Genomic DNA, 17671 nt, shown 5'->3' on the forward strand with positions numbered 1-17671 from the left:
CCCTCCTATTTGTCTTCATATTAATGATTAAAGTTGATTTAACTGAAGCATTCATTTCATTTCATTTCAAACCTTTATTTATACAGATAAATCCCATTGAGATCATTGATCTCTTTTCCAAGGGAGACCTGCTCAAGTAGTTCCACATGAAACATAAAAACATAAATAGAACAACAAAAGGACATCATCCAGCATCATTTACATAACTATCCACATAAGCAGGTACCAACAGCTTCTGATTGACTAGCATCCAACCGAGCTTTAAAAACATTTAGTGGCACCAGATTGTTCAGTTTCCATTTAATTTGCAGACTATTCCAAGACAGAGGAGCTGCGCATCTAAAAGCTGTCTTCCCTAAGACAGTCCTAGCAGTTGGCACATTTCATAAAACCACAGCATTCGATCTCAGGCAGTAGCCACTTACAATTTTCCGTGAGATCAGGGAGCAGATATAAGATGGAAGTTTCCCTAACATGGCTTTGTATATAAAAATGTACCAGTGACTGAGCCTCCGTACAGTTAGAGAAAGCAAACCAGCCCTTGCATACAGGGTACAGTGATGGGTTAATGCTTTACAGTTTGTCACAAATCTCAGTGCGCTGTGATACGCAGCATCTAACTTGACCAGGCAATTGGCAGGTGCATTCATATAGACCAGATCCCCATAGTTCAGCACAGGTAAAAAGGTCACAGAGCCTTTTCCTGGCCTCAAGCGAGAAACAGGACTTGTTCCTGGAGAAGAAACCTAGCCTAACCCTCAGCTTTTTAAGCAGGTTATTGACATGAAGTTTAAAAGAGAGACAATCATCAAGCCAGATACCAAGGTATTTGTAACAGGCAACAACTTCAAGTTGTGTTCCTTGCGTAGTTACAATATCTAAAACAGGCTCTGGTGTCTTTTTTGCTTTTGAAAAGAGCATTACCTTGGTTTTATCCACATTTAAAAGAAGCTTTAATTCAGAGAACTGAGTCTGAATAGTGTTAAAAACAGCCTGTAATTTAACAACAGCCTCTTTAATGGTGGGACCTGCACAGTACATCACAGTATCATCCGCATACAAATGTAAAGTAGCTTCATCCACATTATCACCTACGTTGTTAATATATATGGAGAATAAAAGTGGTCCTAAAACAGAACCTTGTGGTACACCATTAGAAATGTTTAACCACTCAGAAGACAGTCCATCAAAATGAACACATTGGGACCTTTCAGAGAGGTAGTTCACAAACCACCCCACTGCAAGGCTGGATATGCCAATACTGAGTAGCCTCTGCTTTAAGATGCGATGATCAACGGTGTCAAACGCTTTGGAAAGGTCCATAAACAGAACTGCTTATTATCTAAAATACTAGTAATGTCATTTACCACTTTCTCATTGTCTCAGTGATGGTGCTGTGTTTCTTTCTGAATCCTGACTGATGTTTAGACAGGATATCATTTGTACATACAAAAAAAAGCATTAAAGTTATCGCAGCATTATAGGTCACTTTGTTTTGATATTGAAATGCTGATGTGCTGAAATAGTATTCAAACTGTGTGATGCCTTTTTGTTGTTGTTGACCCTTTCTCTACTAGCCTGTTATTCATCTTTCCCTTATCTCTCCACCCTGCCCTCTTTTGGACAGGTTTTTTTTTTACTTTTAATGATTGAGCTCCAGTGATTGCTATCCACCAGCTCTGCTCAATGGTTAATGAGTAAAGTCAAAAGGCAGGCCGAAAACTCAGTGAACTAATTTCAGTAAAACCAACTCTACTGTTTTAAAGGAATTACATATTCTTCCCATTTGTCCTTTTTACCATTTACCGTACTTTTCGGACTATAAAGCGCACCTGCATATAAGCCGCAGCAGCTAAATTGTCCGTCTGTCTTGCTCTCGTTCCGTCTCTCGGTTCCACTTTTACTTTGGCGCGCTACCTGTCTCACTCTTTTCCGGCCTCCAGCTTTTCCTGCTGGAGCCCGCCGCTTAAAGGTGGCGGGCGCGGACCGGTCATAGAGCCCATAGTGTTAAAGGTGGTTAATTTTACCTGTAAAATCCATAGATTTAGGAGGTTCCCTAGTGGCCGTTAGCTGTACAAAAAGAATGGGGGGAAAAGTCGCGGCTTATAGTCCGAAAAGTACGGTAGTTTTTAGATCCAGATCACATGAAAGTTGTAAGAAATGCAGGGGAAGTGAGAAAAATACTGAAGACATGTGTGTCAGTAACAGCTACTTAACTGAGACAGATCTGTTGTATCTGTTAGATGATGATCGGGTGTCTGTGGTTGCTCTCGTCTTATCTCCTCTCCTCAGATATTATCAGTCCCTCTGGAATCCATGCTGACACAGACGAGGCCGACACTCTGCTTCCCAAGCAGGAGACAATCTGTAGTTTTGTTAAACTAAAGGAGACCAAAACCAACAAAGCATTAGTCTGTCTCTCTTCTTTGGTGGATGTCTTTGATGCTCTTTGTGTATACTGAAGATTTAAATCCTTAACGGTCGGGTCACAAATATATCATTTTAATTGGCTCATTACAAACTACTGAATCTCCCCACGGGGATTAATAGATAGATCTTATTTTATTTCATTTATCTGACCAACGCTCTAGTTTAAAGGTCACCTATCATGCTATTTTTAGGCAATAGCATAGGTCTCAGATCTATACAAATATATAAAAAACATGTCTATGAAGTGTTTTGCTCAAAATACCAAACAGATCACCCATTCTAGCCATGCCTCATATCCCTCTATTTCACTTCCTGTTTCAAAAGTGTGGATTTTGGGGTATAAAGCTTTAAAAAAATTAAATGTGATAAAAAAGAGGAGGGGTCTGAGCTCATGCGGGACCCGGCAGCTACTGTCTAAACTAAATGCTGCCGTGATGAAACACCATATCATGGATTATCAAGGATTATCTCTGAAACAGTCTGGAGCTCAAAGGCTTTCTCTCTGGCCGGTTATACCACAAGGTGAGTTCCTTTTTACTTCCTGCTTCTTCACACACATGCTCTCCAGCACAGGTTAGCTCTGAGTGTTAGCGATGCTAATGTAAACACCGACCATATTACGTCCAAAACAGTCGGGCATTGTTTCTGATGGCAACGTCTCTGATTGGCCTGTGGGTAAAGCCAGCCTACATTTACGATATTACGTCATTTCGGACGCAAATCTGGATCAGCTCCGTTGTAGCCCCGTTTTTAGAGATTTGGGTACGGAGGAAAAGAGAGGGTTTTATTTTCTGATGCTGCGTGAGTTCCCTGACACACCGGGGAGGACACATATTTATGTATAACAGACATCAAAAAGCGCATTTTGCATGATAGGTCTCCTAATAAATAGTTTATTTGATTTGGACTGTGATTTGTGCAGAATATCATGACATCTGCCACTGAAACTGCTAATTGAGAGGTCTCCGTAACTTGACCCCCCCACCTCATGAGTTTGCAGCCTCTCAGCAGCAGCACTTGTTGCTCCGTGGGCCAACAGATGCTGGATTGCAGACATAGTTGTTTTACGCCGGCTCAGCGACTCTGTCCAACAGTTGCGCTCTGCAGTGACTAAACAGACAGAGATAAAGTGGCAGCACAAGTTTACACAGCCTGAAAGTAAAAATAAATCGCTAAAAGTAATAGGGTTTCAAAGGTTATTTTGAGTTGTATTAAAAAAGAGAATACATGTTTAGGATACTGGAGATTTATACTTGAGTAAACCACGAGTCATCCTCTGTAGTGAAAGACTGATCTTAAGATTCCCTTGTCTCAACCCAGTCCTCCCCTTTTCTCTCTTATACACTTTGATGGATATATACAGTTTTAATAGTTAGCTAGAATCACTGGATTAACTTAAATATTGAAAAGATAATACAATGTTTAAAAAGTCTGCCTCCAGTAGAAGGAATGCAAACTTGACCAAACACAGATATATTTATAATGTGTATTGTAACAACTATATAACAAAACATTGTGTTTAATTGATTGTCTCGTCTTCCTACTCACAAAACATCCTCTCAACGAAGCCACTTGAAGCCCAATTGGGATGCTAAAGCTGTTCTCTTCATTGACTGTGTCAGAAGCTTTCAGTCCTCAGATGTCCACCATTTGCTTTGGTGAACTCTGTAACGTCAAGGTCACACCCCCTGACCCCTAACTCGTCCTCAAACTGGATGTAGCCGCTTTTTACTCTGATGGCTTCTTCTGAAGACTCCTCTCACATCTGTTCTACATTTTGACTTCTTCCATACTTTGTATTCACCTCCAGTGCTGCTCCCCTCTCCTTCTTATTGTTTTTGAACGGAGGACAAAGTGCTGTTTGCTCTTGGGCTCCGGCTGGGCGAAGCCTTTGACTCACAATGAAGGTTTTTGACCTCAAGGTGAGGAGTTATCCAACCACTAACCATCAACATGCGCTCTGGCTTTAGTGAGTGTTAATCTGGCTGTGAGGAAGCGTTAAATGTCGAGAGTGGAGGATTCTGGGAATCGGGGCCTTTTATGGAGGTGACGTGAAGGGACAGAGAGAAAAGAAAGGGAAACAAAGATGACGGGGGGAATTCAAATACATCTCTGCAGCAGAGTGGATCCATTAGTATGTGTGTTCTCCTTTCACCTGGGTCACTGAACTCACAAGAAAGGGAGTCCTGTGTTGAACGTGTGTGTGTGGGCATTTTTGTGCAGGCACTTCTGTGTGTGTTGCCGCGAGAGAGGGTACTTGCAGATGTGTGCATACTTGCAGGATGGACAGTGTTTGCCTTTCAAAGCACGAGTGTGCATGCTTGCACAAAAGGTGACGCAAGCTTGTGCACACACATAGTAGCATTCTTCATCACTCTGTGTTTGAGCAGCGCTGGAGAGATGTCCCGCCTCCTGAGGGCCTCTCCGCTCTCTGTGCTAAAGTGCCTCTTCTTGTTAAAGAGTCACTTATTTAATTTTTACACAGGATGACCTTTCTTGTGCTGCTTCTTCTGTCGGACGCGGCTATTGCTTTACCCTCTTTTTGTCCTGCAATAATCATATTTCCATTTTTTTCTCAACCACTTTCATTCTTTGAGTTGTTCTTCATAATAATTGTGTTCTTCCTCATCTAAGTTGGTTTGTTAAAGCTTCCCACTGCATTCATCTTTTAAATGTCTTCCCTTTGGCAACAGTGATTATAGGATTGTGTGTGTGTGTGTGTGTGTGTGTGTGTGTGTGTGTGTGTGTGTGTGGTGTGTGTGTGTGTGTGTGTGTGTGTGTGTGTGTGTGTGTGTGTGTGTGTGTGTGTGTGTGTGTGTGTGTGTGTGTGTGTGTGTGTGTGTGTGTGTGTGTGTGTGTGTGTGTGTGTGTGTGTGTGTGTGTGTGTGTGTGTGTGTGTGTGTGTGTGTTTGTGTGTGTGTGTGTGTGTGTGTGTGTGTGTGTGTGTGTGTGTGTGTGTGTGTGTGTGTGTGTGTGTGTGTGTGTGTGTGTGTGTGTGTGCGTGCGTGCGTGCGTGCGTGCGTGCGTGCGTGTGCGTGCGTGTGCGTGTGTGTGTGTGTTCTATCGGTGTAATAAGTCATGCTGTAGCCGGTCACTGAACCTGTCGCTCTTGGCTGCACAGTAGGTGTTTTTCTTTCTTTAAATGAAATGTTACTCTCCTGTCTCTCTCCCAGATGCAGGAGCTGGAGCTGAGGGTGATCGAGTCCGACCAGCGAGCTGAGAGTGCTGAGAAACAGGTGCTTGTAAAATATTAAAGGATACTTCCACTATATCACCAAAGAGAAGTCCAACAGGGTGAGAAACACGAGTGGTCACATGATCACACAGGTTTCTAACAGACTTCCAAATTAGCTTAACTCGCTTCTTAGTTTTTAATTAAAATGTTAATCAATAACACTCATCCTTTTGAGTTTGAGTGCTCTTTTTGCAGCCGACTTTGGACAAGAGCATTTGGAAAATAAATCTAATGTAAAATTGACCACTACTTGTCATTGTGCTAATTTACCTATAAACTGTTTGTTTACAACCTGTATAAACGGCTTGTGTTTTTTACCATGTTGGACTCTGTTGTCACACTTTTTCTAAGTTCTCAGATTGTATTCAATACTTTGGTAACATTGATATCATGGCTGATGGAAACCACAAAGCCCGCGTCACACTGTCCCGAAATTGACACGCGATGGACACACGAATATGAAATTGTGAGTTTCTCAGGCTCCGGCAGAAACTTCGTGAGCGGTGGCAAAATCTTTGGCATGCCAAAAAATTGCCGAAGGACCTTGCCAAAGTTCATTTTCGTGTTGAATTCGTGTGTCAATTTTGCCCTTCGTAAGGCCATCGTGAGGGCATGTTGTTATCATCGGTGCCATCGGGCATTCGCCCCGATCAGAGTGAGGGCGAATGCCCGATGGCACCGATGATAACAAGAAGATGACACGATTTGACAAGATGCCCTCACGAGTGCCTTACGAAGTTGCCGCTCACAAAGTTGCTGCCGGAGCCTGAGAAACTCCACCGGCGGTCATACGATGGCTTAAGATGCCCTCACGAATGGCCCGATGTTACGATCAGAGCCGAATTTCAACATTTCCGTTATCGTGTGTCCATCTGGTGTCAATTTCGGCACAGTGTGAAGTTGTAAAAAACTGGAACTGTCTTTTAAAAAAGTAAAAAACGTAATATTAAGATGGCTGAAAAGTGGACTTTGAACTTAAAAAAAGTTTTCAAGATCAAAAATATATTTTCATGTCAAGCTGAGGGGTTTCAGAAGAAATTAAAAAATTGGGATCCAGAAGTCAGAAAGTTGGATTTCGCGTTTGTGCTCATCTAGAATAGAGTAGAAGTCAAACAGGACTAAACAAAGGATAATAAATAGCTTACAGTAGATATCACACACACTCTGTCTCTGTTGCTGTCGTGTTTATTCTCCCATTTGCTGTCATTCCTGGCCGTTCCAGGTGTTTTCTGTAGGTGGTCATTTAATGGCGCCCTTTCTTTGAAAACAACACATACCTGAGGGCTTAGAAAGCCTTTTCTTGTGCTGAGTTAGCAAAAAGTGTTCTCTGTGTTTTCTTCCCAACTTTGTCTGGTGTCTATCAAAACTTACGGAGCGTGCTAATTTGAGCTTTCTTTTGGCCGTGCAGCGTGCTCGTGAATGAACTCCTCTAATTATGCTTTTTCAGATCCATGTCATGGAAGAAAAGCTGAAGTCTGCAAACATACAAACCAGCGAATCAGAGAGCTCGTTGTACAGAAAGTATCAAGAGCTGACCAATCAGGTTCAAGAAAAAGATACTGTGATAAAGAGATTAGAGGTGCAGCTGGAAAAACAGGTAAGGATGGAGCATCAGATAAAGAAAGACATGTCCATTTATGTTCATGCAGTGTCGGTTAAATAATCCCAGAACCCTGTTTTCTCTGCCTGCAGATCTTAGTCAGAGCCCAGGAGGCCAAAGTTATCGAGGAGAAGGCGGCCAAGATTAAAGACTGGGTCACCTTTAAGCTTAAAGAGGTAAACTCACACGTGCAGAGAAACACCCCGACTCAGCGAAGCCCTCACCCAGCTGAGAGACGACACCTGTGGAAACAAGAAATGTTTAAATATAGCTGGTTATAAACACTCAGAAATGATTATGAAGACACATTTCTCTGTAACTAAGTAGTTCTAAGAGTCATAACCATACATGCCAACCCTCCCGATTTCATTGCCCTCTCCCGGTTTCCTCGCGGGTTCATATTTCTCCCGCATTTCTCCCGATTTCTGACAAAAAACTGTTTCCATTCGGACTTAAAAGCTACACCATTGTTTGGTTTCCATGGTAGCGCGTCTCTTTAGTAGCGCGCGCAACTGAAAGTGAGAGGGTGTTCAGAATGGTGAGGAAGATAGTCACAGAAAACAACAAGAATGGACAACTCTACCACACATATGCTCCATCAAGGATAGTGCTACAGGCAGCAAGGCCGTGCACTTGCAACTACAATAAGCATGTGTAGATGTTCTAACCCGCTGCGAGGCTCCGGCGCTAACAGTTTAACAGCTCCGGGGATCCATTAGCACCCCCCCCCCCCTCCCCCTTCCGCGGTCGTTTTGAAATCCTCCCGATTTCTGAGGTCTCAAGGTTGGCAAGTATGGTCATAACACTTGCATAAAAACTCAAATTACAATATTAATTTAAAAGATAGAAACACATTTTATTGTTTCAACTATAAACGTTGTGTAAAAAGTGTTGTTTAAGATAATTACGTGTGCTTTGTTGCAGATGGAGCAAGAGAACCAGAAGCTTAAAATGGCCAACCTGAAGCAGACAGAACAGATAATGCTGCTGCAGGACAAACTACAAGGTAAATACCGACAGAAGCAACTTCATTTGGAAAGAGTTTTCATTTTATGTCTTTCAAGTCTGATTATACTATACAGGGTACTACTTTCTTTTGTATGATTTTCACAGAGTGCTGCATCCAAAAAAAAAAATGTTTTTTCTAAGCCTTTCCCATCCACGATCTTTATGAGAGTCCAACACTAATAGTAAATAAACAAAGTAAATACGTTTACAATTTTTTTAAATATAATGTCTGCTGTAGTTAAGTATTAGATTACAATTCATAAAGTAAATTTGGGCAATGCACTCCTATTTCCTGCTCAAATATAGCAGATATTGTCAGTATTATTTTAGCGGTTGTACAGTAAAAGGTCATGTAGACACGTAGGGATTGAATGTTTCTGTTACGATATTTTCCCAGAGCTCCAGTGGAGAGAGACTGAGTGACAGGTGTTGTGTTTCTCCTGCAGCTCTCTTAGAGAAACATGCCTCCTCTGGATCTCCTGCCACTTCTCCTGTAATGGACACCAACCTGGTGCCCAGCAGCCCGCTGTTTCCCCCCAGCTGCCCCGAGACCCCACCTGCACCGGAGGACAGCTGGAGGCAGGCCGGCCCCCGAGGAGCCTCTCACATCAAGACCTCGCCCACAGGTTTGCTGAACTTACTTTATATCATCTGGGGAAGGGAAGCAGGAAACTTTTGAGGCATGTGGCCTAATGAAAGCCTTACCAAAATCCAGTTGAAGATTTCCCAAGTGTTTTGCTTATTCTACAGAGTAGTGTTTATAAAAACTTACAAGCATTTTAACACATGTTATCTCAAACCATAGAACATGTTCATGAATCCAGGTGCATTCCGAATAAATTACCTTCCAAAAATAACTTATTGTTGAAACACTAATCTTTATAATTATCATCATCTGGTGCCTCACTAATAACTTTCTTAAACGCATCTCTTATCGTCAACAAGTGGATCCTTTGTATTCTGCTTGGATTTATTCAAATGACTCAATATTAAAGCAAAAAAACCATATTCACTATTTTCTGATCCATATTTACTTATATAGTGACGTTTATGTGGCACGATACATTTCCACACCCCGCTACTCATAAGAATTAACAAATATTTCCTTAAACATTGTTTCATCCGTGTTATCTTTTTCTCAAATCTTATGATTGTGTCTCCTCAGACGTGAAGCAGAGCAGTAAAGCGGTTTGTCTCGGGGACCTGAGGGCCCATGACACGGTGTCTAACAGTGGTCCCGAGCAGCTGGTGGTCCCCGAGGGTCCGGCAGGAGGCTCTGACAGAGACAACTCCTCCGATGAGCTCAACAGCAAGTTCCGCTCTCAGTGCCTCCACTCCTCCTCTTCCTCCTCCTCTTCCTCCTCAGCCTACGAGATGGCCCACGGCCCGAGCTCCCCGGAGTTGTCCCTCAGGATAACCCCCAAAAGCCCCCTCCTGTCGCGCTCCCCCTCCACCAACAACCCCTTCCCCAATCCTTCAGTTCACCAATCAGGCGCCAGCATGACGCTCCCTAAAGTCCGGACCCCCCTCACCCCCAGGGACAGCATCCAGCTGGTGAAGAAGCACTACAGCCAGCCGCAGCCCGGCCTGGACCGCCTGCACCAGCTCAACGTCAGCATCGACATCATGAGCCCCTCCTCCACCTGCTCCACCCTCAAGAGCTCGGGCACCTCGCCCTTCTCGCAGGTTGTGGAGGAGACGGACATTGATGATGGGCTCCCTGACAGCATGGACGGGGTGGTGGAGGGGTCTGGGTTGGAGGAGCTGTGCCGGGGGGGGGTCTCCTCCTCCGTGGGACTCCCAGGCGAACAGGATCAGCTCGATCCTCCGCCAACACCTCCGTTACACCGCTTCCCTTCATGGGTATGAGTCTTGTTTGAGTCTTACATGCAAGCATGAGCAATATCTCTGTGTAGCTGTCACTTCCCGGAGCCTCGGTTGATACCGCTCTCATGTCTGTACAGTAAATATGAAGCGACCAGCAGTCAGTTAGCTTAGCTTAGCACATAGACGGAAAAAGGGGGAGACATTTGCAATTTTAGAAACTACTAAAAATATTCCCATCAATACTTTCTGTAACGTTACAAATTGTTTTATTCACACAGATTTAACAAACAAGATATAATATGTAAATAAGTGAGTGGTAGAGGTGTGCTAACCAGCTGGTAGCAGTATAACAGATTTACCGTACCCCTATGAGAGCAATATCTATCGTACTGAAAACTGTGAACATTGGTGTATTTCCCGAAATGTTATTCCTTTAATGACGACATAATATTGTACCGTCTGAAAGTGTTTATATTGAATGTTTGAGTGGAGTGAGGGGGGAATATAACGGCCTTTGTTCTCCCTGCAGGAGAGTCGGATCTACGCTGTGGCAAAGTCAGGAATGAGAGTATCAGAGGCGAGTCCTGGAGCCAGGGGCCCCGGGCGAGGTGAGTCCCCCGCAGACTGAAACTAGCCACTCTCACACTTACATACACTTTCCTTTAACATCCATGTATTGTCCGTTTAATGCAAATAGAAAGAAAGAACAAATAAGTTTATCATGTGTAAAGGCGAGTTTCTTTATACTGCATATTTCAACTGGACAATTACAATTCCTTAATTTAATATATTAAAAGCATTTCAAAAGAAAAACATTATTTAGGACATCTAAAGGACAATTAAAAAAGCCATTAAAGATCTAAGAATAAAGTAATTCAAACGAAGCCGTGTATAACTCTGCATGAGCCTGGGTGGTGTGGAGAGGAGTCACTACTCTGAAGGGACATGTCGTTCAGCTGTGTGGTGGGTTTGGATCCGTCAGAGCCGCCTTTGATGTCACTTCCTCCGGCCCGAGGCTACACACACCTGCACAGGTGTGGACTGCTCTCTCTTCAGGAGGCTCCCTTTCTTTTCTTTAAAGAGTGTAAGAGTGGGGGGGGGGGTGTAAAGAGGGGCTGAGGGAGAAGCAGCTTTTTAATCAGCCGCGATGAAAGGAGGTGGTCTGGGTGTAATTACTGCGGTGCGTTCTGTCCCGACGTCTTCCATTTTGTCAGGATGCAGACAGCGAGGTCTGACAGCGCTCTGACTGCCAAGTGGTTCATTCAGCCTCCTCTCATGTCGGTGCCTTAAGGTGCATCTGTCGGAGCGTTCAGATCTCAGATTGAATACAAAGGGCCAGATCTAAAAAAAGAAGATGCTCAAGACTACTTATCTTTCAGTAACCCTCGTGTACTTTCCTCCTGCTGCAAATGTGTGCCACTCTGAGACCTTCTCAAAGGCCAAATGCCCTGTCTTTCAATATCATTGAAAAAGAAATATAATTATTATATCCGCCTCCTGATTTCGATCCACATCAAATCTAATGGGTTCTTAGTTGGCCCATGTTACATCATTTCACCCACTTTCATGACAATTAGGCCGGTAGTTCTTCTGTGACCCTGCTTGGGAAAGCAAAACCATTACCTCCGACCTAGGTGGATGTAACTTCAAATAGATACATAAGATCTACTTTCTTTTTCCTCCTTAGCAGCTATTCAGACGTAAAAATTACAATGGCATTTTGTTCCTTTCATTTTCATTTGTGACCACCACATTTGTGTCGTGCTTTTAGTTACTTTGCAGACTTGGATTAAGGATGTGAAATATAATCAACAATTAAATAAGACTTCAGTTACACGGTACCTGGAGTAAGATAAAACTAGCTACACCATTACTAACATATATGTGTAAATATTTAAAATATTTACACATTTAAAATATTGTAAACAAATGCTCTGCTATGTTTTGTGTAGATTTCATAAGAAAATAAAAACATATACATTCTGAATACAAAATGTGTATGTTGCAGGGTCCACTTTACCCCAATATCCAGCGGCAGGTCCGTTCACCCAGTTGATCTACAAGAATATCAATGTACCGGTCTACACCACACTGAAAGGGGTGAGTGAAATATTCCTGTTATTATTATATTATTGTTTTAGGTTGTGTTTTACTCAAAGGTCCCCTATTATACTGTTTTTCATCAATATATCACAGGCCTCAGATACAAAACATGTCTCTGAAGTGTTTGGCTCCAAACACCACATAAGATCATTGCAGCATTACCCATAATCCCCTCTGTTTCAGCCCTGTATCCAAAGTGCTGATTCTCTGTCTGTTACTTTAGATTAAAATAAGGAGCCCCTCCCCACGCCCTTCTGAGAGAGATTTGGTTAAAAAGAACTCAATGGTTCTCTAGGAGGAGATTCAGGTGATAAGGGGGGGGGGGGGGGGGGGTTACATTGGTTGCTGATTGGCTAATGGTTACACAAGACAAAACATCGTTATGACATCATAAAATGGCCAAAATCTGATCAGCTCATTTTCAGACAGGTTTTTATAGAAATGGATCAGGACAAAATGTGAGCGAATATTTTTTCCTCAAACTTTCAGAGTCTCTTCACACAGAGGGGACACATGTTGATGTAGAAGAGACATGAAGAAGAGGGGACACATGTTGATGTAGAAGAGACATGAAGAAGAGGGGACACGTGTTGATGTAGAAGAGACATGAAGAAGAGGGGGACACATGTTGATGTAGAAGAGACATGAAGAAGAGGGGACACATGTTGATGTGGAAGAGACATGAAGAAGAGGGGACACATGTTGATGTAGAAGAGACATGAAGAAGAGGGGACACATGTTGATGTGGAAGAGACATGAAGAAGAGGGGACACATGTTGATGTAGAAGAGACATGAAGAAGAGGGGACACGTGTTGATGTAGAAGAGACATGAAGAAGAGGGGACACATGTTGATGTAGAAGAGACATGAAGAAGAGGGGGACACATGTTGATGTGGAAGAGACATGAAGAAGAGGGGACACATGTTGATGTGGAAGAGACATGAAGAAGAGGGGACACATGTTGATGTAGAAGAGACATGAACAAGTGGATTTTGCAGAATAGGTGACCTTTGATTCTACTCTTTCGGATGCTTGTTTCAGAAAGCCACTCAGATCAGCAGCGTTCCTCTGCCTGACGATGACTCCGGGTCTGAGGACGACAGCAGCTCTCTGGCCAGTTTACGCACCTCCATCCTGATCCCCGACAAGAAGGGCAGCGTCCCCGGGAGCCCCAGAGCCGCCAAGAGAGGTGAGGGGGAGCACAGGGCAGACAAATTAAGACTGTAACTGAGTAGTTACAGTTCATATAAATTGTTATGCTATAAAAAAAAATTGTCTTTTGTATTGTCTATATCATTTGTATCTGTATAAGTCCCTTTTGTGAGGGCAAAACAAAAAAAAACAATAAAAAGTTGGTCACAAAAAAAAAGCCCTTGAAGAAAAAAAAACCTTAACTATGGCTGTAGCTCAGGGGGTGGTTTTCCACCAATCGGAGGGTCGGTGGTTCTATCCCTCGGCTTTCACACCAGCGCTTTTCAGTTTCTAGCTCCGAGCGGGAGCTTTTCTGGTTCAGCTCCGGTTTCCCTTTTCAGCTCCCGCTCTGTGCACACCGCCCACTGGCGCCCCAGAGCTGCCCTTGCTGCGTCATGACGTCACCGTTTACATCGCTGATTTGCCCCCCAACGGCAGCCATTACGGCAGCTCACAACAACAACAACAACAACTGCGTCGGGTCGATGATCGTGTTGCTTTTAATCACACGAAGCCAGAATAAATTGAATAACGACTTCTCCAACCTTATACTTTGCTCCAGAGTGCCGTGGTTCATTGTTTATTCATGTGTTTCTGCAGCATTTACCGACCGCTGCAGTGCTGCTCTTCCACGGGAGTTTATTCTCCCGTTAGCTCCCGGTTAGCTCACACTGCAGCGGCCGCTCTAAAGTATTCACTGTCCGACTCACACAAGCAGCTGATGCATATCCCCAGTTCCCTTAGCCTAAGTGAATGTGTGTCAGTCTGAATTGACACTGTTTGGCATCACAACGCTGTTATGAAAGTTTCTCTGGTATAAAACGGGTGATGTTGGCATAGCAACCGAAGCTAAACTGACTACTTGCATCCGATAGCTGCAATAATACAAAACAACACGTCTGCCTCTCTCCACAATGATCGATAACAGCGAACGGATGGTCAAAGTAAGGCACAAATAAACAGAATCACACGAAGCCTGGTTAGTGTTGCCTGACTTTATAAAGTGTGTTTATAGGCACTACTGCTTGTAGGCAGGCATAACAGTCGACCCATGATCAGGGGAGGTGGGTTTAGTTTCCTGCACGCCTCGACGTAAGAGAGACGTAAGCGACGTCACCTCTTAGCTCCAAAGCTCTTGCCTCTGGACCGACAATTTTTTGGAGCTGGAAATGAAGCGGATTCCGGAGCTAAGAGCCGGCGCAGCTCCGGTGTGAACTGGAAAACCCGGCGCTTTTCAGGCTCTAGCTCCAAGCCGGAGCTGAAAAGGCGCTGGTGTGAAAGGGGCATTAGACATTTAAGTGTCTTTGGGCAAGATACTGAACACCACATTGCTCCTGTAGGCATGGCCAAAACTGTGATCACTGTCTTTGGATACAAGCTAAGTTAAATGTAAAGTAATTTGTGACAGACTGAGCACCATTCTGCCCCATTATTTTGTATTCAAACAGAGAGATAACCAACACAGAATAGACAGAATTGTGTCCGTTCACCAGCATGGTATGCAGTTTGAAGAATCTGCATGGGAAGGACAGAAAGTACCAAGATACATTTGAAATCACTAGCTGAATTAGAAGAAGGGAAAGCAGACAAGAGACATTCACAACTCAATGCATTGAGCATCACGTACTGATGATATCTCAAAGTGACTTCACAGTCTGGATTTCCCATTTGGGAAACTTCCGTCTCCAACCTACTGCTCCCCGCTGGCTCTGAATCAAGAAATGTATAATTTATTTTCTGTGTTTTTATCCCTCGTTTGCTTTTTTAACTTTTTGTACCTTTCCATACGCAATGTGTCCTGTTTTCTTAGGTGTGTCCATGTCCTCCATCAGCTCCGAGAGCGATTATGCCATTCCTCCAGATGCATACTCCCTGGACAGCGACTACTCTGAACCAGAACACAAAGTGCAGCGGACCTCCTCCTACTCCTGCGAGAGCACCGGGCCTGTGAGTTGCATGTGAAAAATAAAGCCTTTGAATCTATATAAATAATGACCAGCAAACAATTTTAGTTCGGCAGATCCGTCAGTCGGGTGTGTTTGAATGACCTCTGAGCTGTCTGTGTGTGTGTGTGTGTGTGTGTGTGTGTGTGTGTGTGTGTGTGTGTGTGTGTGTGTGTGTGTGTGTGTGTGTGTGTGTGTGTGTGTGTGTGTGTGTGTGTGTGTGTGTGTGTGTGTGTGTGTGTGTGTGTGTGTGTGTGTGTGTGTGTGTGTGTGTGTGTGTGTGTGTGTGTGTGTGTGTGTGTGTGTGTGTGTGTGTGTGTGTGTGTGTGTGTGTGTGTGTGTGTGTGTGTGTGTGTGTGTGTGTGTGTGTGTGTGTGTGTGTGCAGGAGATGCTGGAGAAGTCGGGGTACCTGCTGAAGATGGGCAGTCAGGTGAAGGCCTGGAAGCGCCGCTGGTTCATCCTGAGGAACGGAGAGATCCTCTACTACAAATCTCCTGTGAGTGTGAGCCGGCTGCTGCTTCCTTCTAGGGGTGTGCTGTCTGCACAGAAAAACATTGCACGAATATTTCAGCATGTTGTGTGTGTGTGTGTGTGTGTGTGTGCGTGTACGTCGGCTGCAGCTGAAATACATCACTGTTATTACAAACTTTGTGATTGGATTCATACAAATCATTGTGGACAGAAGTTAAGTTTCTTGTGTATGTGTGTGTATGTGTGTGTCTTTAGAGTGACGTGATCAGGAAACCTCAGGGTCAGATCGAGCTGAACTCGTCCTGCAGTATAGTCCGGGGAGAAGGAGCCCAGACATTTCAAGTAAGTGGAAAACAAACCTTACATCAGGAGAAGACTATCCAAACAGTTCTTGGAGTTGTGTAAGAACACTTTAAGACGGAGGGTATGAATTACGCTGCAGCCTGCTACAGGTTATGTAAAGAATTACAATAGTAGTTTTTATAGATTTACGATGTATACGATGTCGGCATGAGTTGTAAGTGGACACACACCGCTTCACACACCCAGCACTCTTATTATAGCGCTGCATCACAGTGGAGCTTTACTGCTGCATACCAGAGGAGCAGCTTAAAATGACATCAGGTGTAGCGTTGGTCTGGAATGTTTCCCTGGATGCTGATTCTCGTCTCCTCTGACGCGATGAAACTATCTCAGTCTCGGGCTCGGCTGAAGCATTTCCCCCATATTTCTCCCTTTTTCCGTCCACTCAGCTGATCACAGAGAAGAAGACCTTCTATCTGACCGCCGACTCTCCCAACATCCTGGAGGAGTGGATCCGGGTGCTGCAGAACATCCTCAGAGTCCAGGCCAGCAGCCCCGTTACCGTGGAGACCACCACCGCCAGGCCCACTGTGAGGGGCTGGCTCACAAAGGTCAGTTAGAGACCCTGAAACGTTGGTATTGCAGACAGTAAGTGCTTTTCTCCGAGCATGAGATGATCAGATAAATACATCGACTGTCTAAAAGCTCAATGTGTAACGACAGACAATGAGCTTAGCTTAGCATTACGACTGTGTCGTTGTGGGAGTAGTCTAGATGTAAATATAAAATATTTGTATGAAAGTTAGTACAAAAAAGTCCTAAATTAAATATTCCTTTGAGAAGTTTGCTTAAAAAATTACTTTATCGATGAATAGATTATAAACAAAAACAATTCTGCTAATTGAAAAACTGATTTTTATAGCTCAAGTTTTTATAGCATTTGAAAACACTTAAATTCAGACTTGCTGCAATAATGTTTCCCTAAAAAGTCACTTGTTTCACAGTTTTTACTGAAATAATGTATTTAACTTTACTTGGTTTTTAGCTGGTCTGTTACTCTAGGTCAGGGGTGTCAAACTCAAGGCCCGGGGGCCGAATCCGGCCCACGACTTCATTTAATGTGGCCCGCATGCAAAGAATAATACGTTTATTATACGGTTACATGCCGCTTTACAGGAGCACGTTGCCCATAAACTACATGTCCCACAATGCATCTTGTTTTGTGACATGCTCACTGAAGAGACTTGCCCTAGACTTCTGCTTTCAGACGTAGTTAATTATGAAGTTATTACCCTATCCGATAATAATCCAATGCAGAGGCAATAATGTCATATAATACATTATTTATTATATTTTTATATAGTCTTAAAGTCACAACCGGCCCTTTGAGTGCAACCATAATTCTGATGTGGCCCGCAATGAAATTGAGTTTGACACCCCTGCATGAATAATCCTTACTGATATTCACTTCCATTGCATGAGGTATAGATTAGCCAGCTGAAGAGGATGGCGGAAAGAACTCATTTTCAGCCCTAACGTCTCTTTCAGACAGATATAG

The 17671-nt window shown here is 43.6% G+C and overlaps 1 protein-coding gene across 3 annotated transcripts in view; it reads left to right on the forward strand.

The window, feature by feature from the left end:
• The window catches only part of plekhh1 (pleckstrin homology domain containing, family H (with MyTH4 domain) member 1), a 222185-nt gene that overhangs the window by 189801 nt on the left and 14713 nt on the right, over positions 1-17671 (forward strand). For all 3 annotated transcript variants that reach the window (XM_071207236.1, XM_034111888.1, XM_034111889.1), the window contains 13 exons: positions 5604-5666; positions 7113-7262; positions 7358-7441; positions 8190-8271; positions 8720-8899; positions 9439-10136; positions 10630-10708; positions 12109-12200; positions 13246-13393; positions 15206-15342; positions 15725-15835; positions 16066-16152; positions 16563-16724. In XM_071207236.1, the coding sequence (XP_071063337.1) occupies positions 5604-5666; positions 7113-7262; positions 7358-7441; positions 8190-8271; positions 8720-8899; positions 9439-10136; positions 10630-10708; positions 12109-12200; positions 13246-13393; positions 15206-15342; positions 15725-15835; positions 16066-16152; positions 16563-16724 (2073 nt within the window). The remainder of the gene's footprint in view (positions 1-5603; positions 5667-7112; positions 7263-7357; positions 7442-8189; positions 8272-8719; positions 8900-9438; positions 10137-10629; positions 10709-12108; positions 12201-13245; positions 13394-15205; positions 15343-15724; positions 15836-16065; positions 16153-16562; positions 16725-17671) is intronic.

Source organism: Pseudochaenichthys georgianus, chromosome 22 (assembly GCF_902827115.2).
Source record: "Pseudochaenichthys georgianus chromosome 22, fPseGeo1.2, whole genome shotgun sequence".
NCBI lineage: Eukaryota > Metazoa > Chordata > Actinopteri > Perciformes > Channichthyidae > Pseudochaenichthys > Pseudochaenichthys georgianus.